Source organism: Dipodomys spectabilis, unplaced genomic scaffold (assembly GCF_019054845.1).
Source record: "Dipodomys spectabilis isolate Male_0828 unplaced genomic scaffold, ASM1905484v1 ptg000477l, whole genome shotgun sequence".
Lineage (NCBI taxonomy): Eukaryota > Metazoa > Chordata > Mammalia > Rodentia > Heteromyidae > Dipodomys > Dipodomys spectabilis.
The window spans coordinates 2,118,362-2,143,404 of record NW_024871154.1 but is presented as its reverse complement, the minus strand read 5'-3'; the positions used below and the strand labels follow the sequence as shown (position 1 = coordinate 2,143,404).

The 25,043-nt window shown below is 41.3% G+C and overlaps 1 protein-coding gene across 10 annotated transcripts in view; it reads left to right on the top strand.

The window, feature by feature from the left end:
* The window catches only part of Scn8a (sodium voltage-gated channel alpha subunit 8), a 124,981-nt gene that overhangs the window by 52,462 nt on the left and 47,476 nt on the right, over positions 1 to 25,043 (top strand). For 4 of the 10 annotated variants that reach the window (XM_042668809.1, XM_042668805.1, XM_042668811.1 and 1 more), the window contains exons 11-12: positions 9,084 to 9,446; positions 20,924 to 21,056. In XM_042668809.1, coding sequence (XP_042524743.1) covers positions 9,084 to 9,446; positions 20,924 to 21,056 — 496 coding nt within the window. Of the gene's footprint in view, positions 1 to 9,047; positions 9,480 to 11,738; positions 11,744 to 14,816; positions 14,827 to 20,923; positions 21,057 to 25,043 lie in introns of all 10 variants that reach the window. The other 6 variants (XM_042668813.1, XM_042668814.1, XM_042668812.1 and 3 more) reach the window with 5 other exon arrangements.

Below are 25,043 nucleotides of genomic sequence, written 5' to 3'. Positions count from 1 at the left end.
AAACCCAGGGCCTCATGCATGCAAGGCAAGCACTCTACCACTGAGCCAGCCCTGTTTGTTCCCTTTTATTGTATGTGTATTCGGTATACATACAGACTTACTGCTCATTTCCTTTCCTCTCTTAAAATCTTACAGTCTGCTTTTTTGCACATAGCCATCATTCAGTTATTGTTGGACTTTCAGAATTCTGACTTAACTACTTCTAGGACTTCTTTATGGTCTGGAACCATCTCTGTCTCACCTTCATATCACCTTTCTCCTAGTTCCACTTCTTTTGGGAAAAAGTGTTGATTGGAGCTTTATTGTAATCTTATCCTTGTCTTGAGAGCCATCACTGAGCTCCTTAGTGAATGCATTAGTGATGGTAGCACTAGCTATTGAATAGTCTCTGATTAATCCATAAGCTTTAGCACAGAGTCACATTGATTGCTCCCTAGCTCAAAAAATAAAACTGGGCTTCAGAGATGTCCTGCTTTGCATACAAATGTTCAGTTCCTCTAATTTCTCCATTTGAAAAAACACTATAGATTCCCAGAGGCCGTGGCTGACTGCCAAGACTTACTTAGATGCCCCACATGGTAGTGGTGTTCTTCATCCCAGGACTCTCCTCCAGTTTCTTTGATTTTATTTGAAAGAATGAATTGGGAAAGTGTAGCTTAGAGATAAGATCTCACTGTTTTCTCAGGCACACACCAGGAACACTAGCCTATTTGACACTTTTCAGTATCGCTGGGATGAGAGGTACCTGTCAGGTAACAGAGATTTACTAATTTATTCAAGGTTATGTAGCTAATAGGGGGTTAGAGCTAAAATTCAACCCCAGCTCTGTCTATTCCAGAACTTTTTCTCCTAGCTACCCTTGTCCCTCATTTGCACACATACATGGTCATATCTTGTGTAGGCTTAAGAATGAATGTGGCTTTGTTTTCCCACAGCACAATTCAAATGTCTCAGTTTCCTTTATGTCTCTTCTAAATCTGAATATCTCCTACCCATTTCTATTTTTAGAGCAGATTGTCTTACAAACATTAAATTGAGGCTATTTTCCAAAGTATTTTTTTGGGGGGTCCGGTCATGGGGCTTGAACTCTGGGCCTGGGTGCTGTCCCTCAGCTCTTCAGCTCAAGGCTAGCGCTCTACCACTTGAGCCACAGCACCACTTCCAGCTTTTTCTGCTTATGTGGTGCTGAGGAATCGAACCCAGGGCCTCATGCATGCAAGGCAAGTGCTCTACCACTGAGCCGCCTTCCTAGCCCCTCCGAAGTATTAATTAAGTGGCTATAGAACAACTTTTTGGTCTTAGGGTCTTTTAAATATTTAAAAACCATTGATGACTACGAAGAAATTTCTTTTTGTTTTTGTTTTGTTTTGCTTTGATTTAGTTGTTCATTTTCTGAGGTAGGGTTTAACTATATAGTCCCAGGCTGAGGCTCATGTTCCTCCTGCCTCTACCTCACAAATTCTGGGATTACAGGCTCGTACCACCATGACCAGCCCAAAGAGCTTTATTAAAATGTACGTCTGCAAGCAGGTTCCAGTTGCTTATACCTAGCTACTCAGGAGACTTGAGATCTGAGGGTCACCATTCAAATCCGACCCACACAGGAAAGTCTGTGAGACTCCTATCACCAATATTCTTCCAAAAAAGCTGGACATGGAGCTGTGACTTGTACAGCTCTAGCCTTGAGCAAAAATAAAAAAGCACAGGAACAGCATCCAAGCCCCAGGACTGGCACCTTAAAAAAATATGTACTTCTGCCAGGTGCCAGTGGCTCATATGTATAATCCTTGCTACTCAGAGCACTGAGATTTGAGGATCAAGGTTCAGAGCCAGCCCAGGCAAGAAAGTCTATGAGACTACAATATCCAGTTAACCACCAAAGAGTCAGAGGCAGAGCTGTGGTTAGAACACTAGTGGTAGAACACTAGCTTTGATCAAGCAAAAAAAGCTGAAGAACAGTGCCCATGCCCTGAGTTCAAGCCTCAGGACCAGCACACACACACACACACTCTCTCTCTCTATATATGTGTGTGTCTGTGTGTGTGTGTGTGTGTGTGTGTGTGTGTGTGTGTGTATGTGTGTGTATATATATCCTATTATAAATTATAATTAAACTTTTAAAGTATTTACTTCCTAATTTAGTTTAAAATAATGACAAAACATCACTAAGATTGGTATTATATTTCTTATAACAATAACTGATTTTTTTTTTTTTTTTTGGTCAGTTGTGGGGTTTGAACTCTGGGCCTGGGAGCTGTCACTCAGCTCTTTAGCTCAAGGGGAGAGCTCTATCACTTGAGCCACAGCACCACTTCCAGTTTTCTGGTGTTTTATTGGAGATAAGAGTCTCGTAGACTTTGCTGCCCTGGCTGGCTTTGAACTGCGATCCTCAGATCTCAGCCTCTTGAGTAGCTAGGATTACAAGTGTGAGCCACCAGCGCCCAGCTAATTAATAACTCATAAAAATAAATCTTTACAAAACAAAGTATTAAGGAAAGTGTTGGCACAAAAAAAATACATAAATAAAATTTGTTCTAAATAAAATATATATATATATATATATATATAATTTTTTTTTTTTTTTTTGCCTGTCATGGGGCTTGAACTCTGGGCCTGGGCACCGTCCCTCAGTTCTTCAGCTCAAGACTAACACTGTCCCACTTGAGCCATAGCACCCCTTGTGGTTTTCTGAGTAGTTTATTGGAGATAAGAGTCTTACAGACTTTCCTGCCCGGGCTGGCTTTGAACCATGATCCTTAGATCTCAGCCTTTTGAGTAGCTATGATTACAGGCATGAGCCACTGGCACCAGCTTATAAAATATTTTTTTTTAAAGATAAGTGCTGGGGCTGGGAAGGTGGCTCAGTGGTAGTGCTTGCCTTGCATGCATGAAGCCCTGGGTTCAATTCCTCAGCATCATATAAGCAGAAAAAGCCAGAAGTGGGCTGTGGCTCAAGTGTTAGAGTGCTAGCCTTGAGCTGAAGAGCTGAGGCACAGCACCCAGGCCCAGAGTTCAGGCCCCACAACTAGACCAAAAAAAAAAAAAAAAAAGAAACAGTGGAAACAGAAAGCTAGAAACACCCTTAACAACCTCTACTATATAGGTATAAAATCACTTTAATCAAGTTGTCATGTCCAAAACGAGCTTTACAACGTCGGTGCAGGGTGGGGGGGGGAGAAGGATTGGGATTGGGGGGGGGGAGAGGGGAGGCTGGGAAGGGATGTGAAGGGTAAACAAAGGAGGAGGCTACAATGCTTGGTAAGAAATGTACGCATTATCCTGCCCATGTAATTGTAACCCCTCTGTACAGTATGTTCACAAATAAAATAAAAAAAAAAAAAAAGAAATGCAAATCAAAAAAAAAAAAACCACTTTAAGAGTGTGTCATTCAACATGGAACTCTGTAACAGGGGTAACAATGTTTTAATAACCTTTTCATATTTTAGATGGACCTCCTTGATGCTGTTCCATACTCAACAGTAGCAAATTTTTGTTAGTTAAAATGCAGACTCTCAAACTGTATCATTTAATTTCACACTCTGCTTTAGTAAAATCTTTCACATTTTGCACCTTAGATCTTTAATCTGTGAATCATGTGTAACATCATGCATTGATCATTTGGGGGAGAAAAAAATTTCTACCAGTGCTGGGGCTTGAACTCAGGGCCTAGACACTGTCCCTGAGCTTCCTTTTGCTCAAGGATAGCACTCTACCACTTCTGGCTTTTTCTGTTTATCTTGTACGGAGGAATCGAACCCAGGGCTTCATGCATGCTAGGCAAGCTCTCTGCCACAAAGCCATATTCTCTCATTTGGGAAATTTTTGTTCATGTGAGTTAGGGGGATCTTCCAAATATTATCTTTCTCGCCACCAGTCTCAAAGGAAAAATCTTTAAATATTGTGAAGTTGTTAGGCCTACAGTACCCCTTCTATGCTTGTAAGTGAATAAGAGTAATTGAGGCAAACATTATCTCAATATTATCATGGAATAGTTTTGACATAGAAGCAGGTAAAAGGGCTTCACCGATGAAATGTGGTCTGAATCATCAGACCTCATTTTGAGAACCTATCAAAATGAGCTCTACCTTTTTACTTTTCCTTTACCATTTATTTAGAAAGTAAAGGTAAAGGAAAAGTAAGATCAATCATGGAAATGAAGCATGTTAAACCACATTTATCAGACATCTCAGTTATTTTAAGCCTATGGATGCCCTGACACCCAGATAATTTTTTATGGAATATGAGTTATATCCCCTCAAATCCAGAACACTCTAGAATCATTCTCCCAAGAAATTCCTAAACCCAAAGTTTTATATGTATATGTATATGAAATATATTTTTTTTTGGTTGCCTGTTCTAGGGCTTGAAACTCAGGGCCTGGGCTCCGTCTATGAGCTATTTAGCTCAAGGTTAGCACTCTACCACTTGAGCCACAATTTCACTTCCTGCTTTTTGGTGGATAATTGGAGATAAGAATTTCAAGAGCTTTCCTGCCTGGGCTTGCTTCAAATTTTATCCTCAGCTCTTAGTCCCCTGAGTAACTAGGAGTAGGCATGAGCCACTGATAACCTGGCCCCCAAGGCTATATTTTTGTTTTGTTTTGTTTTTTTGGGTCCGGTCATGGGGCCTGAACTCTGGGTCTGGGTGCTGTCCCTCAGCTCTTCAGCTCAAGGCTAGCACTCTACCACTTGAGCTACAGCCCCACTTCCCGGCTTTTTTTCTTTTTGCTTATGTGGTGCTGAGGAATCAAACCCAGGGCCTCATGCATGCAAGGCAAGCGCTCTACCACTGAGCCACCTTCCCAGCCCCCAAGGCTATATTTTTAACTAGCTATAATATAACCATCTAAAGAGTGCTTGGTTGGTAACCAGGAAGATTTTGAAAACAGAGTAAGGCCTACTCATCTTATAAAATTGACTAAGTACCAGGAGTTAATAGAGCCATGGGTCCTGAGACACAATAGGTATTTTATGAAATAAAATGAATTTTTATGTTAAATAAATCAAACCTCTTTCCTTAGGTAGAAGCTAATGTACCAAGTAGTGTCAGCACCCAGCATTAGCCTGATATAAAATCATTCAGTCCAGGAAAACTTGCTGTGTGAAGCAAAGTAGTGAACCACTGCAAGGGAAGCTAAGTTTCAATGTGTAATCTAAGTGCATGTTAATTAAATTAAATACTGCATTGACTATATACAAAGCAGTCCAGGAGACATAAAGATGAATAGGCACAGTGGCCTTAAGGAGCATGTAGATGATTTGAAGAAAGGATACACACACACACACACACACACACACACACACACACACACACACACACACACACACACACACACACACACACACACACACACACACACACACACACACACACACACACACACACACACACACACACACACACACACACACCTGTGCGTGTGCATAGCATTGGAAGAAAAGAGCATACGCACCCTGAAAGAATTGCTCAGTGTTGTAAATGGATTAAGAAAGTTAAGCCCGGCATCAGTGGCTCACACCTATAATCCTACCTACTCAGGAGGCTGAGATCTGAGGCTCTTGGTTCAAAACCAGCCCAGGTAGGAACATCTGTGAGACTCTTACCTCCAATTAACCACCAGAAATCTGGAAGTGGTGCTGTGGCTCAAGTGGTAGGGCACTAGCCTTGAGCTGAATTGCTGAGGGACAGCACTCAGGCCCAGAGATCAAGCCCCATGACCAACAAAAGAAAAGAAAAGAAAGTAAGTAAGTAAGTAAGTGGTGGAGCTGTAAGTGTGGCTCAAGTGGTAGAGTGCCAGACTTTGAGCAAAAGTGTCAGACACCAAGTTCAAGTTAGTTGAGGAGGTGAAAGAATGTTAGTAGAGGAGAAGCAGAAGGCTGGACCATGGAGAATGCAGAGAATTACCACGGCTAGAAAAGAGTATGTACTGGCAATAGAGAAAGTAAAAGTCCTGAAGGCAAGGGTGGCTTCATGGTATGGTATGAGAAAAAATGGTGGAAGATAAACTGAAGAGAGTGAATCAGAGCAAAGCTAGAAGAGCCTTGAATGCTACTTATACATGAAGTGATCGTGTGACTTATCAAAGACTCTTTTTGTCCTCCATACTTCCCTTCAAAGAGGTCCTTGTAGATTTTGTTCCTAAACACAGAGTTTATTAACATTTAAGTCTGTAGCCCCCAATGTCAGTGTTCTATGTCACACTTGCTTATATGCACATCAAACACTCCAAAACTCCTTTTTCATAATACTTCCTTTGTCTAACCTACAGAAAGCCAGCTTTCCCCTGCAGCAATCCACTCTAGGGCCAGGTATCAGACAACTAGATTCCACTTCTGCAGCCCAGAGAGCCTCCACAATTATTCAGATCATCTTGAAGTTGTTCAAATCTTCTTCACCTGCTTCATCCATTCCTTCCTGGAAGAACCACAATAAAGTCCACAGTCCTGCCACCTGACCTCCCCTAATTCTTCTCCAAGGCTCCTTCACCACATTGTATGTCTGCTTCTTTTGGGAACTGAGTAGTGAATTCTCCCTTCAAAGGCAGCCTCCCTCTCTCTGTGGATATCCGTGTCCTTTGTGTGTGTGTGATTGAGTCCTATGTTAAACTCTTCATTTCCTTGCTGTGATCAGCTTCTTGGGTAGTGGGATAACGGACATGTGCCACCATAGCCAGGTTGTGTCTGCACATCTTAAGACACTATCTTCTAGCCAGCCACTCTCTTTTTCTTTTTTTGGCCAGTCCTGAGGTTTGAACTTTGGTCCCGGGTGCTATCCCTGAGCCTCTTTTTCCTCAAGGCTAGCAGTCTACCGCTTGAGCCACAGCTCTACTTGTAATTAATTGGAGATAAGAGTCTCACAGGCCTGGCACTGGTGGCTCACATCTGTAATCCTAGCTACTCAGGAGGCTAAGATCTGAGAATCAATTCATCGCAGCATTATTTACCATAGCCAAGACATGGAACCATCCCAAATGCCCCTCGGTAGATGAATGGATCAAGAAAATGTGGTACACATACATAATAGAATTCTGTGCCTCCATCAGAAAGAATAACATTGTTCCATTCATAAGGAAATGGAAAGACTTGGAAAAAGTTATATTAAGTGAAGTAAGAAAAGCAGATCACATGATTTCCCTCATCTGTAAGAACTAGAATATGTAGAAGGTACTCTAAACAGTGGATCTCAAGATCCCAAATGCTTAGTGCAAAGGACTATATATAATGAACCATGTTAACACGAACTCCAACTTTTGGAAAAAAGAGGCTCTCATTAGACCCTCTATACAGTTCATTCTTTATTGTTTTTCCCCCATGGTTTCCCTCATTTGCAATAGTTAGTATACATCTAGGATAATTTTATCAGATGAGCAGAAAAGCCCAAAAGCTATGCACATATGACTATATAAGATGATGCTAAGCGAAATGAACCCCAAGATATGGACACAAGTATTCTTCTTTGGTGTTGTTGTTTTTAATGTACTGTGAGATGGTTTTGTCTCCTTTGTATGTTCTTCCCCCTGTGGTATATCTCCTGTTGTCACTGTACTTGATAGTGGTACCCTACATCTTGTATATGCATTTGTCCAATTTGGGGAGGGGATGGGGAATAATAAAATGCTGAAAAAAGGACACAGGATAACCCATTGCAGCAATGATACCCACAAGACACTACACTGGAAATTAACTTTACAAGTTCGGGGGGGGGGGGGGAGATGGGGAGGAATGAGGGAGGTGGGGGAGAGAAGGGATAGTGGGAGAACAACAAAGGAGGGAGTAACAATTCTGGACTAGAAATGTATACATTAACTTACTTGTGTAAGTTAATGTATCTGTCTATCATCTATACAATAAAATAATTTTTAAAAAAGAAAGAAACCAGCCCAGGTAGAAAAGTCCCCGTGAGACTCTTATCTCCGATAAACTACTCAAAAAAGCCAGAAGTGGTGCTGTGGCTCAAATGGTAGATCTCTGCCTTGAGCAGAAAGAGGCTCAGGAACAACACCCAGTCCCAAGACATGCCAAAAAAAAAAAAAAAAAAAAAGAGTCTTATGGATTTTTCTTCCCGGGGCTTGCTTCAAACCATGATCCTCAGATTTTTGCCTTTTAAGTAGGTAGGATTATAGGCATGAACCACAAGTGCCCAGTTCAGCCACATTCTTTAGAACATTATTTTTCCCAGACTATCTGTGATAAAATGACTAGTTTCTTTTTTTTCCCCAATTGTTCAGGAACTGATACTATTGTAAAATACAACAATGAATTTCTAGAAATGATCACATTCTTAGATGTTATGACATTGTTAATTGCTATTTTAAAAAAATCACTAAATGTTTCTCTCAGCTTCTTGTCTTGTCTCATTGCAACCAGTAACAGTCATGTACCAGCACTGATCTGTGAATTACACTTTTATTAGAATAGGTTCAGAGGGATGAATCAATGACTCGGAGGATGCCCTAACATGCATGGGTGAAGCAGAGAAGTCCAGATGCCTGTGCCAATATGTGTGTTCCCTTTTAATATACAATGACAGCTTTTATTCGTAAACAAGACCCAGTCAACAGTAGCACATTAAAACCTCTGCAACCTCTTCTCAAGAGTTCTGTTTACACTATATGATATGTATTTAACAGTGACCTTAATCTATGCTGAGTGGCTTTCTTGGTATGGCCTCCCGTAAGAAAACTCATTTATGTCTCCTTTACAAGTTGATTACATCCAAAGCAGGAAAAGACTATAGAGCCATTGAAACATCCAAAATAGAAGAGGATGGAGCATAGTAAAACAAGAATTCTCCAAAGAAGATGTACTGATCTGGGATCAGAGGCTGTGGACAGTATAGGAAGAGACGGAAACTAGGAGCATTTTGAGTGTAGAATTAGAAATGTCCTATCTAGCAGACAGGAAGATAAGACAAGAATACTAAAGAGAAGCCCCCACAGTTATTTTTTTTTAAAAAATACTGCTTTCTTCGAAGCCTTGTGCTCTGGTAGAAAGACTGCGGGGTGGGCTGCGCTGGGGAAGCCGGGTCTCCTCTGCTCAGACTTGGAGGTCACATCTCTCTCCGCTCTCTGTCTCTCCTTGCAGTCCCTGCTCAGCATCCCGGGCTCGCCCTTCCTCTCTCGCCACAACAGCAAAAGCAGCATCTTCAGCTTCCGGGGCCCTGGTCGGTTCCGAGACCCAGGCTCAGAGAACGAGTTCGCGGACGACGAGCACAGCACGGTGGAGGAGAGCGAGGGCCGCCGGGACTCGCTGTTCATCCCCATCCGGGCCCGCGAGCGCCGCAGCAGCTACAGCGGCTACAGCGGCTACAGCCAGGGCAGCCGCTCCTCGCGCATCTTCCCCAGCCTCCGGCGCAGCATCAAGCGGAACAGCACGGTGGACTGCAATGGCGTGGTGTCGCTCATCGGAGGGCCCGGCTCCCACATCGGAGGGCGGCTCCTGCCAGAGGTGAAAATAGATAAGGCAGCTACCGACCACAGTGTAAGGAAGTACACAGTAGATAGGCGAGGCATGGCAGTCTCAGCTCCCTGGCCCTCTTCCCGCCCTGCCCGGCCCTGCCTATCCCACCGTTCAATCTCTCTCCACCCCTTCTGGCCTCTCTGGTCTCTCTTCAGTCCTCCCCCATGGCTCTCCCTGTTCCCTTCCCCCCCTCCTTTATTCATTGTTTCCTTTACCTGTTTCCTTTCTTTGTTTCTAATCCCCTTTCCTGTCAACTCCTTTTTCAATTTGCTCTCTCCATCTGTCTGCAAGTCTGTCTGCCCCATCCGTTCTCCCCTTCCCCCACTTGCTTTGACTGCCAGGATGGAATGAGAATGCCACCGTGCCACTACCAGCGACCCAACTCTGAGCCGGTTTGGAACCACCATTGCTTCTCTTTCCCTCACTTCCCCTTCCCAGCTAGGAAAACAGCTTGGAATTTAAAGATCTTATTTTTTTTTTCTAATTTTTTAAAGAAAGTAATATTTTAAGTAAGTTTCTGTCTTCTCTGCAAGAATGAGATACGATTTTTCCAAAGAGGAATGTTCATGCCTAATGCTGAGATGGGAGTTTGTATCAGGAGAGCCAAGCAAGGTTAAGAAGACCAGTAGGAAACCAGACCAGATTCTTAGTAGGGACTGAAAGGGAAATAAAAAGAAGAAAAAGTGGAAAATGGGGCAAGAACACATGGTGTATGGGGGAGGAAGGAGAAGGAAAGCAAAGATGAATTTTAAATGTAATCAAGTAGCAGGCATATATATAATAGCTTCACGAAATCACTTGTCTAGGGGTTCAGTAATGGTTCCCCTCTTTGGGAAAAGCTACCTCTTAACATTTCTTTAAATTTTAAGCTGTTTATACTTTTTTCTCTTTTTAAGTTTTAAGTTATCACAACCTCAGCAATCCTAAACTTCCTGCCTCTAATTCCTTAACTCTCCTGGGTGCCTCCCATAGCTGGTGTGAGCTCCTTGAGATAGCATGTCAGTCTATACTCTATTCTAACACTTCAGTGCCCTCTAACCCAGCATGAAGATAGCCAGTCCTCTAATTAGCATGATGCATGTATGGATGAAAACTGGACAATCATGAATGAAATATTACAGAATAATCTGTGTTTTGGCACTTTAGGATACACTGACAGTCTGGATAAAAATTTAAAATGTAGGGCTGTGGTGTAGCTCTGTCGTAGAGTATACCCTTAGCATGCACAGAACTCTCTAACATCACAAAAAGAAAAAGAAAGAAAGAAAATTCAAAAGGCAGTTTAGATGGGTCAGATTGTGTTCCTCTCTCTGTCCTCTTATTTAAAAGGAATAATCATTTGCCCAATATGTTTGTAGCTTTTTATATGCTACTAAATATGCTCTGTGTGTGTGTGTGTGTGTGTGTGTGTGTGTGTGTGTGTTATGTTGTGCTGGAGATTCAACCCATGGCCTTGAACATGCTAGGTAAGCACTCTACCACTGAGCTACACCCCCCAACTCTATAAATTAATTATTTTTATCTGCATTGTGTAATTCATTCTAAACAAAAATTTTGTAAGGCTAAAAAATGAAGATTGGTATGGCAATATGGTTGAACATTTAGATTTTGAAATTTGATATCCTGAAAGTGTTTTAAAAAATACTTAAGCCAAATAGTACAGCTTGCATCCTCCCCTTTGCGAACATACAAGAGGAGTCCAGGAAGGTGCTTCAAGTTCATCTTAAGACATGTAAAGGAGATTTGAGGGAGACTTGAGGGAGAGTATTTGGGAGGGAGATTTTGTGGTACTGAAAATTGAATTCTGGGTGTTGTGATTGCTAGGCAGGTATTCTACTACTTAGACTATACCCTCAGTCCTTTTGCTTTTAGTTTGTTTTTTCATAAGGGTCTTGCAGCAATATTTGCCAGCACTGTCCTGGAACATAATCCTCCAACCTCACATCCCCAGAAGCTGACCAGCAACTGACTTATTTCTGCTATAGGGTTTTTCTTTTTTCCTGGACTCGCCTTTGTTGCTGAATCCTTGTTTTTGTTTTTCTGAGCACAGTACTGTGTGGGAGAAATTTTTGAGAATTAATTGAACACATATATGGAGTAAGGCTTTCTGCTCTACATTGCACTGTGGCCTAGAGCTCTCTGCCTTTGGGCTTTAGGAAATCCTACATACCTAGCAAACTGTAAACACTTGGAAGACTTTCTGAAATGGCCTCAAAAGGTGATGATGACAGACTTGAGCATTCCCAAGGCTGAGAGGTCATTCTCCAAAGTTGCAGGAAGATGGGGTAGAGGCAAGAGCTCATCAGTACTATGGGATTCATAACTAGGAAGAGGTGTTTTATTAGAAGCCACAACAGCATTGTTATGATTAATGGATAGTGCTATAGGAAAATCTCTTAGTTACCTTAACAGGCCAAAAACAAACAAAAAAAACCAAATCCATATAAAGAGTAACAACATAGAGGGGGGAAAAAGATGAAGTTAGCAAGAGTTGCTTTTGAAAGGGAAAATTACTAGTGATATTCTAGTTTTTTGTTTGTTTGTTTGTTTTGTTTTTCACTGCTGGCAAACCCAGGGACTTCTATATGCTAGATAATTGAGTTCTGAACCATACCCCAGCCCTTGATTTTTTTTGTTGTTGTTGTTGGTCATTGGGCTTGAACTAAGAGCCTGGGTGCTATCCCTGAGCTTTTGCGCTCAAGGCTAGCGTGCTACCACTTTGAGCCACAGCACTACTTTTGGTTTTCTGGTAGTTAATTGGAGGTAAGAGTCTCACAGACTTTCTTGTGCTGGCTGACTTCAAACCTCCATACTCAGATCTCAGTTTCCTGAGTAGCTAGGATTATAGGTGTGAGCCACCAGTGCACACCTATAAGATACGGGTCTTGGCTTTGTGGCCCAGGCTGGCCTCAACTCACAATTCTCCTGGCTTTTGTGTCCTCAGAACTGAGATTATAGGTATTCAACATTATTTAATTCTATACCCACCCTATTTAGTAAATGATTTTTTTTCTCAGAAGGATAATTAGTATCTGGCCTAAATAGAACTTGAACCAAGATCTTCCTAACAGTTTAAATATTATTAGCTCCTTTGGAATTTTTTAAAATACAATATTAATATTTTGTGTTAATTTATCTTGCAAATTTGAATTATAAAATTTTAACTAATAATTTCTTGCCTGGCAGCCTGACTTAACCTAGCCTAATCCCTTTGGGCCAGGATATAGTGATTCTGTCAAATATGTGCAATGTGTCTACAGCCCAGAATTAACTTGACTTCACCTGAGCCATTAGAATGCTCCAGTTGTAGATACTCATGCTTCATGCAGTGGTGTAGAGAGCTGATCCTAAAACAGTATCTGTGCTTAGGCTGTGCTAGCTATATGGGTTTGGTTTTGTTTTTGTGCTAGTCTGGGAGCTAGAACTGAGTAAGGGCCTCTTACTCTCACCCAGCTTTTTTGCTCAGGGCTGGTGCTCTACCATTTGAACTATACTTCCATTTCTGATTTTGATTAACTGGAGAGAAGAGTCTCATGGATTTTCCTGCCTGGGCTGGCTTTGAACTACAATTCTCAGATCTCAGCTTCTTGAGTACCTAGGATTATAGGCATGGGTAACCAATCCTTAGCTATAAGAAATGTAATATGCTTAAGAAAAAGAAAGACCTGTGAGCATTACATCATTAGTGCCATCACAAATGTTCATATCAGTTACCAGTTATCCAGTTATTGAGTGTGATGGGGTTTTTTCATGATTGGGAACTTCTCACAATTGTTTTTTTAGTAAGTTTTTTATTGTAAAAATACTGTACAGGAGGGTTACAGTTACATGAGCAAGGTAATGAGTACATTTCCTATCAAGCATTATTGCCTCCTCCTTTGTTTTTCCCCTACTATCCCTTCCCTCCCACCTCCACAACTACATTCCCCTTTTCTCCCCCCTCGCCTAAATTGTAAAGTTCATTTTTCAACATAGTGTCTTGTACATCTCATTGTTACAGTGGGTCAACCTGTATCCCTATTTAAACATTTTGTTTTTTCCCATTCCTCCCCAAATTAGACGGACATCAAATACAGTGAAAACAAGGGTTATACAGTGCGGGAGGGACATACAAAGCAACAAAAAAATCACATGGTACATTATATTTGGGCATTTATCCAAATGATCATAAACAAGACCATACTAAAGCTACCAGCACAACTATGTTTATTGCAGTATTATTTACCATAGCTAAGATATGGAACCAACCCAGATGCATGCCCCTCAGTAGATGAATGGATCAAGAAAATGCGGTTGGGGTTGGGAAGATGGTTCAGTGGTAGAGCACTTGTCTTGCATGCATGAGGCCTTGAGTTCGATTCCTCAGCACCACATAAGCAGAAAGAAAAAAGCCGGAAGTGGCACTGTGGCTCAAGTGTTAGAGCACTAGCCTTGAGCTGAAGAGTTGAGGGACAGCACCCAGGCCCAGAATTCAGGCCTCACGACCAGACCCAAAAAAAAGAAAAGAAAAGAAAATGTGATATATATATATATATATGAATTCACTGCCTCCATCAGAAAGAATGACATCATCTCCTTTGTTAGGAAATGGAAAGACTTGGAAAAAATTATATTAGGTGAAGTAAGCCAGGCCCAAAGAAACATAGGTCCCATGGTTTCCCTTATTTGCAATAACTAGTATATGTCTGGGACAAGCACAAAAAGTCAAAAGCTATGTACATATGACCAGATAAGATGATGTTAAGCAAAATGAACCACAAGATAGGGACACAAGTAGTTTTTTCTTTCTTGCTATTGTTTCTAATGGTTTTTTGTTGTTGTTATTGTTGTTTGGGTTTTTTTTGTTGTTGTTTTTTTTGTCGATCATGGGGTTTGAACTCTGAACTCTGTGCTGGGCACTGTCCCTGAGCTCTTCAGCTCAAGGCTAGTGCTCTACCACTTGAGCCACAGTGCCACTTCCAGTTTTCTGGTGGTTAATTGGAGTTAAGAGTCTTATGGACTTTCCTGCCCAGGCTGGCTTTGAACTGCGATCCTCAGATCTCAGCCTCTTGAGTAGCTAGGATTATAGCCGTGCGCCACCAGTGCCCAGCTTCACACTTGCTTTTCACTGAAGCAAAAAGCCTTTTCCCATGCCTCCATCTCTGAGTTGGGGAAATAGGTGAGAACCACTGTTCTTAACTCATTAAGAGAGAAGGAGCCACCAGCAGTCTGGAAATCACAAACAACACAAAAACCATATGAAGCAACTTGCAGATATATGTGCTTTATCTCACTTGATTCTCATAGTTCCACCTTATGAGCTAGATACTGCTGTTATCCGCATTGCCAATGCAGCCACCAAGGATTAGAGGAGTAAAGCAGCCTGTCTGTGATTGCCCAGTATGCAGTAGAGTTATGTTGGGAACCCAGACAATCTAACTCCAGAGCTTTAACCAGTAACCATTACAGGACACTAACTCTAAAGTCTTAGTTCTTTATTTACTCGTGTAATCCTGGGAAATTGTTTCTAAGCCCATTTAATCCTTTGCAAAAATGATAAAAAGGACCTTTGCTATAGCTCTATTGTGAATTTTTTTGGGGGGGTCTGGTCGTGGGGCCTGAACTCTGGGCCTGGGCGCTGTCCCTCAGCTCTTCAGCTCAAGGCTAGTGCTCTACCACTTGAGCCATAACGCCACTTCCGGCTTTTTTCTTTTTGCTATGTGGTGCTCAGGAATCGAACCCAGGGCCTCAGGCAGGCAAGGCAAGCATTCTACCACTGAGCCACCTTCCCAGCCCTGTTGTGAGATATATTTCACTATTTCCTCCTCCTCCTCCTCCTCTTCCTCCTCCTCCTCCTTCTTTTTTGCCAGTCCTAGAGCTTGAACTCAGGGCCTGGGCACTGTCCTTAAGCCTCTCTGTGCTCAAGGCTAGCACTCTACCATTTGAGCCACAGAGCTACTTCTGGCTTTTTCTGTCTATGTGATACTGAAGAAGCAAACCCAGGGCTTCATGTATGCAAGTCAAGTACTCTGTCACTAAGCCACATTCCCACCCATGTCACCCATTCTTGGTGTTCAGTTTCTACTGAGGTGTTTTTGACTTCTAGGATTGTGAAGATCCTGTGTTTACCAAGTAGAAATTAGTTCAAAGCAGAATACTTTGAACATAGGATTGATAAATAGCTAGGCTCTGCCAACATCTCTAACATGCTCTACATTTTAGTCCCAAGAAAAGTGCCTGACTAATAAATTTCCAGTTACATGCTTCTTTCTAGGAGAAAGCAATTTAGAATCAATAGGCAGCTGAGCTTTCTTGGGCAGATGGAGAGAAACATGAGCAGAAGTAGAAGTGGTTGCAATGGCCTATCTCTATTAGGACTGCTACAGTTTAGGAGGCAGGCAGAAGGTTAGTACTTACGTGCACTAATGAACCTCAAAACTGGGTTAGAGATGGATCTTACTTCTTTCTTTTCCCCTTCTTGTATTGCTAGGAATCAAACTCAGGGCCTTGAGAATGCTAGAAAAGCACTTTTTCATTAAACTACATCCTCGGCCCTTTTTTATATTATTTTGAAATAAGGTTTCATTGAGTTGCCTACACTGAAATCTTTCTGCCTCAGCTTCCCAAGTAGCACCTGGCCGAGCTTAGCTTTTTTCATTTGCTCTTCTTGTTACTGATGGTTTTACTCCAAAGCTCCCTACAGGCTTATTTATTTATTTGCCAGTTGTGGGCCTGGGTGCTGTCCCTGAGCCTCTTTTGCTCAAGGCTAGCACTCTATCACTTGAGCCACAGCACCACTTCCAGCTTTTTCTGTTAATTTGGTACTGAGGAATAGAACCCAGGGCTTTCAGGTATGTTAGGCAAGCACTCTACCACTAAGCCACATTCCCAGCCCTATTTTTTTTGTTTAAAGACAAAACCTTCTGGCTTTAAAAAAAAAAGTCATTAGTTCTCTACCATTCCCAACAACCTTCTCCGACCCACAGATGATGAGAGTTGAGCAGCTGAGCACATTTAGGTGGAAGCTGACTACAAAGTTGGTTGGTTTACTTGGGTAAACCTGGGTCTGCTCCTCTTAGCTACAAAAGAAACAACAAACAGCAGTCTCCAGCGTAAAATGGAGCAGCCAATTTGGAAAATATTTCGGCAGTTTCTCAAAAATTAAGCATAGAGCTAGACACTGATGGCTCATTCCTGTAATCCTAGCTACTCAGGAGGCTGAGATCTGAGGATCAAGGTTCCTGACTAGTCAATTGTCCTCTAAGCCACCAACTCGTATCACCATAGCTTAAGTAGCCACTCTATCCCTTGAGTTGTGCCCCTACCCTTTAGCTTGAGAGGCATGCACCTTACCACTTGAGTCATGATGCCAGCCCTTTTTGCATTCATTATTTTTCCAACAACATTTAAGATTGGTATTATTTCTTCCTTAATGTTTGATACATTTGTGAAGCCCTCAAGGGATAGTTTTCTTTGTAGTAAGGGGTGTGTGTGTGTGTGTGTGTGTGTGTGTGTGTGTGTGTGTGTGTGTGTGTGTGTGTGTGTGTGTGTGTGTGTGTGTGTGTGTGTGTGTGTGTGTGTGTGTGTGTGTGTGTGTGTGTGTGTGTGTGTGTGTGTGTGTGTGTGTGTGTGTGTGTGTGTGTGTGTGTGTGTGTGTGTGTATCCTGGGGCTTGAACTTAGGGTGAGGATGCTGTTCCTCAGCTTTTGTGCTGACGACTACTACTTGAGCTACAGCTCAATTTCCTGTTTTTTGGTGGTTAATTGGAGATAAATCTCATGGACTTGCCTTCCCAGGCTGACTTCAAATTACTATCCTCAGATCACAGCCTTCTGAGTAACTAGGATTCTAGACATGAGCTAGTAGCCACCAAGCTGTAGTAAGGGTTTGAAATAATAATTTCTTAATTAGATCGAGCTATTATAGGCTTTTTTCTTGTGTCACTTTTGATAAATTATATTTTAATATATTTTTATTGTTAATATTAAGGTGTTGTATAGAGGGGCTACAAGTTCATAAGTCAGATAGTGAGCATATTCTTTTTAGACATTGTTACCCCTTCCTTTGCTTGGTAAGTTATATTTTGATTTGTTTCACAATTCCATGCATGATGGCCAGGCGCTCTACCAATTGAGCCACACCTTCAATCTCTTAGATTCTTTTTTGCCAGTCATGGGACTTGAAATCTGGTCCTGGATGCTGTCTCTGGGCTCTTCAGCTCAAGGCAAGCACTCTACCACTTGAGCCACAGCACCACTTCTGGTTTTCTGGGGATTAATTGGAGATAAGAGTCTCACAGACTTTTCTGCCTGGGCTGGCCTTGAACTGCAATCCTCAGATCTCAGCTTCCTGAGTAGCTAGGATTACAGGCATGAGCCACTGGCCCCCAGCTTAGTTTCTATTTTTATTAAGACTTTTTCTTGTTTGCTTGTTTGTTTTGTCAGTCATGAGGCCTGAACTCTGGGCCTGGGCACTGTCCCTCAGCTCTTCAGCTGAAGGCTGTTGCTCTACCACTTGAGCCTCAGCCTCACTTCCGGCTTTTTTTTATGTGATGCTGAGGAATCAAACCCAGGGCCTTGTGCATGCAAGGCAAGCACTCTACCACTGAGCCACCTTCCCAGCCCCTTGTTGTTTGCTTTTTGCCACATGGTCTTCCCATAACCCAGGTTGGACTTGAACTCACCATTCTCCTACCTCAGCCTTGTGAATGCTGGGATTATAGACATATACTACCATGCCCAGATATTGAACTTGTTTTTGTTGTTGTTTTTGTTTTGTTTTTGTTTTTGCCAGTCCTGAGGCTTGGACTCAGGGCCTGGGCACTGTCCCTGAGCTTCTTTTGCTCAAGGCTAGCATTCTACCACTTGAGCCATAGTGCCCCTTCTGGCTTTTTCTGTTTAAGTGGTACTGAGGAATGGAACTCAGGGCTTCATGCATGCTAGGCAAGCACTCTGCCATTAAGCTATATTCCCTTATTTTTTTAAGGTTGTTGTTAATAAAGTCTGATGAATTTTCAACTTGTTATATCTAGCAATCTCAAAGGCAGTAAGATACACTCAATATCAAAGCCATATTATGGTATACAGTTTTATATCCTTGATGAGTCAGCTAGTCTGATCTTACAGAACCTATGGATCAATATTGTAAAAATTGTCTACCATGTGCTATAGATTTATACAAGGGAAACTCAGTAAAAATCTTTCTCTGTTCATTGTTAGATAGTTGTCATTTTTAAAAGCAGTAGTTTGATCTGATTTATTAAATGTCATAAATATCAGGCTAACAACTATAGCAAAAAATAACTTCTCAAATATATCCTATGAACTGAGATAATTGTTCGTAACTTATTCTTACATATACAGATGTTTGCTTTTATAGTAATATAGCCATGAATCCCAAGGAATTTTTTTCTTTCCATTTGTCCTGAAGTTCTCCCGTAAGCAAACAAATGTGTGAACCAGTAAAACAATCTGATGAAACACTTTAATAGATGAATCTTGTCACCCAGGTCATAGTGGCTTATGCCTGTAATCCTAGCTACTCAGGAGGCTAAGATCTGAGGTTCACAGTTCAAAACCAGCCCAGGCAGAAAAATGTACGAGACTCTTATCTCCAATTAACCACCAGAAAACTGGAAGTGGAGCCATAGCTTTAAGTGGCCTTGAGTGAGAGAGCTCAGGGTCAGTGTCCAGGCCCCGGATTCAAGCCCCAAGTCTGACCCCCCCAAAAAAAACAAAAAACAAAAAGCACAAATCTTGTCATCTCCTAGGAATTTTCTTTTGTGCAGTCATTAAAATATAAACATGTAGAAGGTCAGGAGGGCATTTTGATGTGGCTTCCCTGGAGTATTTTATTTGCAAAACAGCCATTTTGGTGCTGACCAAACATATATTTCTCTAGTCTCAGACAGACATATCTCTTCCCTGTGCTCTGAGGGATGGCGACCATCTTACTTTCACTAGGGAAGGAGCAGCCAAGTTTACTTGGTGACATGGTACCACAGACAACGTGGATGTTACAAAAATCAGTCTTAAGCTTCAAGCTTGACCTGATATAAAACATTCACACACACACACAAAATATAAGCCGGACAGTCAGAAACCCTTTGCTATAATTCACCAAACCACTGTGTCTAGGGATAAAGCATGTAACAGTTTGGTTTTGTAACAATCCAGTGACCTATTCTGCACTTTTTATTTTGTTGGGAATTTGAACATTGTGGGTTAAATCATAAAACAAAATGGTAAAATGGGAAGATAACTACATGATATGGACTGGGGCTATACCTTTAGTGGTACAGCTCTTATCTACCAAGTGGGAAGCCCTGGGTTCAATCCCCAGTACCACAAACATAAATAAACATAAGGTGCAATGTATTTCATTAAGATGCCAAATCTTACCATACTTTCTTATACTGACTAGGATGAGATTTGGAGTTAGAAACTTTAACTTGCTAGTATTTTTTTTCAATTTTCCTTGCCTTTGATAGAGGTTATTTGTGATGATTTATTTAAGGGCTAAGAGTGTCTAAATTTGCCTTGGCTTTAATTGGATATTTGCTTTAATGTAAACCTAATTTATACTGTTCAATTCCTTTTTTCTGCTTATGTGGTGCTGAGGAATCGAACCCAGGGCTTCATGCATGCAAGGCAAGCACTCTACCAGTGAGCCACCTTCCTAGCCCCAACTTGCTAGTATTTAGTCTAATGTTTAATTGGCCTGACATTTAGAAAGGGAATAGAGTGATGGTGCTTCTACCCAAGGAAGAAACAACGTCTAATACTCAAGGTTATCAGGAACTTAGCTTCAGTGAAATTTTGGGTAGAGATGATTTTTCCTTATTTTAGCACATAGATTAATTCTAGCCAAATAATATGGGCTTGAGACTAGGACAGGAACACTTAAGGTCTTCTTTGGTGGCAATATCCCTAGGGAATCTAGTCTTTCTATTCCAGGCTTCAGCATAACCAAATGAAATATTTGAATCTCAGACAGATTGTTTAGTTCATCATAGATTTTCATGAACTTAAATGACTTGCTTTTATGTATAAAATTAAGCATCATTCATGGCTAGCTTGTTTCATTTACTTAATGAACTGGCTGGGTTATAAGATCAGGGTTTGTGTGTGTGTGATTGTGTGTGTGTGTGTATGTGTCCTGGGGTTTGAACTCAGGCCCTAGGAACTGTCCCTGAATTTTTGTGCCAAAGGCTAGTGCTCTACCACTTGAGCCACAGCTCCACTTATTGGCTTTTTTGGTACTTAATTGGAGATAAGAGTCTAATGGGCTGCTTGGATTGGCTTAAACTGTGATCCTCAGACCTCAGCCTCCTGAGTAGCTAGGATTACAGGCATGAGCCAAATAATATTTTTAAAAAGCAATGCTGATCATATATTCTTCACATACATACTGTTTGTCCAGTGAGAGCCAGCCTTTTGTTTGTAAGTTTTCTCACTTTTTTTATTGGTTTGTTTATTTATTTTATAGGCAACAACTGAAGTGGAAATTAAGAAGAAAGGCCCTGGATCTCTTTTAGTTTCCATGGACCAATTGGCCTCCTATGGGCGGAAGGACAGAATCAACAGTATAATGAGTGTTGTTACAAATACACTAGTAGAAGGTATGTAGCCTGTGATATAAGTCTGAGCTGCTGAGATGTAAATATGTTGTGTGTGTGTGGTAAATGTAACTCTTGTCCCTTGGCATGAGTTTTGAAAAAAAGAAAAAACTGCCTCTGCGCTTTTGGAATAGATCTTACTGATTATAGAAAACAAGGTCACAGAATCTCTCTTCTAGAAGCCATGTGCAAAGAATCAAATAAGGATTCAGCTCTCCTGCCAGCATCATATACAGATAAGTAAGAAATTGAAGGAATTGCAGAGAATGAGCTGCAGGGTCTGGAGAGGCACAAGTAATCATGATGAGGAGCTGATTGGGTGTTGTGAGACATCAGAGGATGAGGACCAAGCACCGTGGAGGTTCACTGATGGAATCCCCTTCATGGCCTCTACCTGACAACATAGTTCTCTTTACTAAGTACTTATAGCCCTTTTGATTTTTTTTTCCTGAAGCAAGATTGTACCTAATTCTGCCTTTCCCAAACACCCCCACATACCCATAAATATATCTGCTGTATGACTAGGTATTCTGAAACCCTTCTTACTTTAGGAGCTTCTGCCACAGAGAAAGAGCAGCCACTGTGGAATCCTAGCCTGTCTACAGTGATACTGCTGTCAGTGCTGAATTTTCTGTGCCATGTGGTTTCTCCATGGTACAATATGGCACATTGAGGAACACCTGAGGCTTTTTCCTTTAGACCACAGTTCCCTTGACATATACCAGCCCTCTCTCGAGTCATAGATAGGTAGATAGCATACATACACACACACACACATCTCCCAGACTCTTCTTGAATGTAAAATCAGTAAATTTTTTTTCTCACGAAATTCTGATTAATTCTGCCTGTGTCTCCTTCATTTGATTCATTTTAGTTTGAGTCTATAGGCCTCAGGTTACCGTCAGAGTTCAGATAGCCAGGCTAACAGAGCACTAGCCAGAATCCCTCAATAGATAGACTCTTAACATTATCTTCTAGCTGTATAATAGATTATATTTTGAGTCATTTAAAGCCCAACACATCAGACTGTGTGTGTGGAGGGAGAATACCTAAGAATTCCTAAGAAGGAATTCCCCAGGAATGTTTGTATCCACATATGTCAAGGAATTGGACCATACCGTAGCTACACTACTCTTGACAATGTGTCAAGTAAAAAGAGTGTTCAGCAAACTGCTTTTTACTGCCTGACCAACTTCCAGCTTTCTTTCATTCCCATTGAGGTCAGTGTCTGATGGAACATCTTTAAGCCTTGTGGCTTATACTTGGAGATTGCAGGCAAATAACTTCAGATTTTAAGAATTCCATACTATGAAACACTAGCATAAGAACTTAAGTTAATTTTATTATTTACTTGGAGACCTAGACAGAATCTCTACAAGCATGTATGGCAATTGATTAAAAAAAAAAAAAAAAGCGAATAACCTCCACCAGGTACATTCTATTAGTGACAGTGAAGTCAGAACAGGAAATGCAATACAGCAATTATTTATTGATTGTCACAGTGGCCTAGTATAGGGTCTGATAGAAGTAGATACTCAAACAATGTTGTCATACTGAGTTTTGCTTAGAACAGTGGAGAATGTTGGTGTTACATAGTTCCTTCTGGAAGCTGTAGAGTTTCATTCTTCTGCTTTGTTGGCTACAAGCTTTTGGGCCATCTTAAAATTCTATTTTCTTCTTCTTTCCCCCTGTCCTCCACCCATCAGCATACATATTAAAAAAGGAAGAAGGGGGAAGAAGAGTCACTTGGGTGATAAAGACAGATGCTGTATATTCCTGAATATGTAGCCTTTCGAGATTATTCCTTTCCCAAGGCTTCTGCTTCACAGAACCTATATCTGTCCCCTTACCTTGTCTTTGACTCCTTTCTTTAAAGCTGATGGGATGGAACTGTTATAAGCAGAGTAATGAATGAATAATATAAAGGAATTAAAAGACATTAAGAAATATCCACCTATATTTAACCATTGGTTCCTTTGTATTTGTTACTTGGTACATTAAAAACCCTCACTGAACGAACCATTGTTTCTGATTTCCAGACTTGCAGTTAGGAAATGCTGATGTTATTTTAGTACATTTATTTATTTATTTATTTTTACCAGAAAGCAGATTCATACATACCTAGAAACCACTGTAGAGACTTCCAGAATCCATTAATTAATGAGGAAAACTCTGCCTTCTCCACCTCATACCATTCTGTTGCAAACATATTCAGCAGCATCCAATAAACTCCGCCAAATTTACTCCAAACAGAACCATTAAACTTGGGGATGATCAGGAGCCATAGTGAGTAGGGTACTCATTACTCAGTAAAGCTATGGAAGAAAGGAAAAGAACTGGGAGAGGAAGAATGTGGAGTTAGTGATGGTACTTGGTGTTATTTATTCTCATGTAAAACAGTTGAGACTTGCCTAGAGGGAAGGACTACAGGTCTTTTACCACTATTTATTTACAAGCATCAGGATCAGTAGTACAATTACTCATCAAGTATCTGCATTTCCTGTGCAAGTGTGGACTCAGTGAGGCTGAGGATTCTTCAGGACAGAACTCCCAGAGCACAGCACATGTAGGTACTTAGAAATTGTTGAATTGAGTTGAGAAAAACCCTTCTCTTCAAAAACCCTTTAGTCCACTAAAGCTACCATCTAGTCCCTCTCTAAAAAGTTTCCAATGTCCATGAGGTTCCCCTGCATAAATATCTCCAAAAATGTCCAGAAGTAAAGTAGGAGCCCCATAAATCTTTAGACTCCTTATGTTCACCTATTCTCTCAGACCAAATACTTCACCATCTGAGCATGCGGGGCTGGTGACAATTTTCAGTCCTTGTTTTCTATCTTCTTATGCACCAAGCTTGGTGGCGCCACTTGTAGTCCTAGAGAGACTGAAGTAGGAGGGATCACTTGGGTCCATGAGTGTAAGAGCAGCATGAGTAACAGCAAGAACTCTAACCCCCTCCCCCGCAGCTATCTAAAAATGAATAAATTAACTTCCCTGTTCTCCTAATGATCTTTTCTAGCTCGTAAGCTCTACATGCTCTACTTCTGTGGAACGGATTATCCCAAGGGTTGCCCCTTCTCAGTAAGTGTGGATGGGGGATACTTAGTGTCCTTGTGGATATCTTCTTGATGCTCCAAGAGTAGAAAAATCCCCTATTGTCTGGCAAGACTTGGAGCCTAGTGCATTGTAAACCATCATAATTGTGTCATCTGTCAGAAATGTGAACAGTCAGGGCTTCAACTTCCACGTCTGTAATCTGTAGACATTTGGAGAAGGGCGGAGATTGAAAAAAAGGGAATGGAACCAAATTTCCAAATATGTACTATAAGAATTTATGGAAATAAGAAAACCTTTTCATTTTCTTTTTTAGGGAAGAAAACTAAATTTACCTTGGGAAAGGAGGGAGTTCTATAAGGAAGAAGCCAAAGCAAATTTTCTTCACAGACTTCCTTTCCCACGCAAACTCCTACGTGTCGCTTACTGTGGCCCTTGAATCTGAAAAACCACGGCAACCATTTTCTTAGCAACCAGGGAGCCAATCAGATACCCAACTAAAACCACCCCATCTAAAATAAAGCCATCACCATGGGCACCATCCAGCTGGGTGGAGAAAGGGAAAGGAGAGTGATTTATGACCGTCATCTTGGAAATGTTGGGAAACTTTCTTTATTCCCTAAATTATTTTGATTTTGTCAGCAGGAGGGAATCTGTGAGAGTCAGTCCCATAGAAGCCTGGTGCTGGGGTTGGTATGACTGCTGGCTGAGTGGTTCTCTGCTCTTGCCCTCCAGTCATTCTTTTTAATCTCATGTTGAGACATGATCTAATACAATGATTTCTGTCTGTGTGCTAAGAGTCTTAGGACTCTGGAGATTTGAACAAGAAGCCTATTGACTGGACTGGGCTCCTATTTTTTGCTTTATTTAAAGCAGTTCCTAGCTTCTATGTTTTATGTTGGAGTCCAAATGTGATCTTGTTTGAAAGAAAAAAAAATA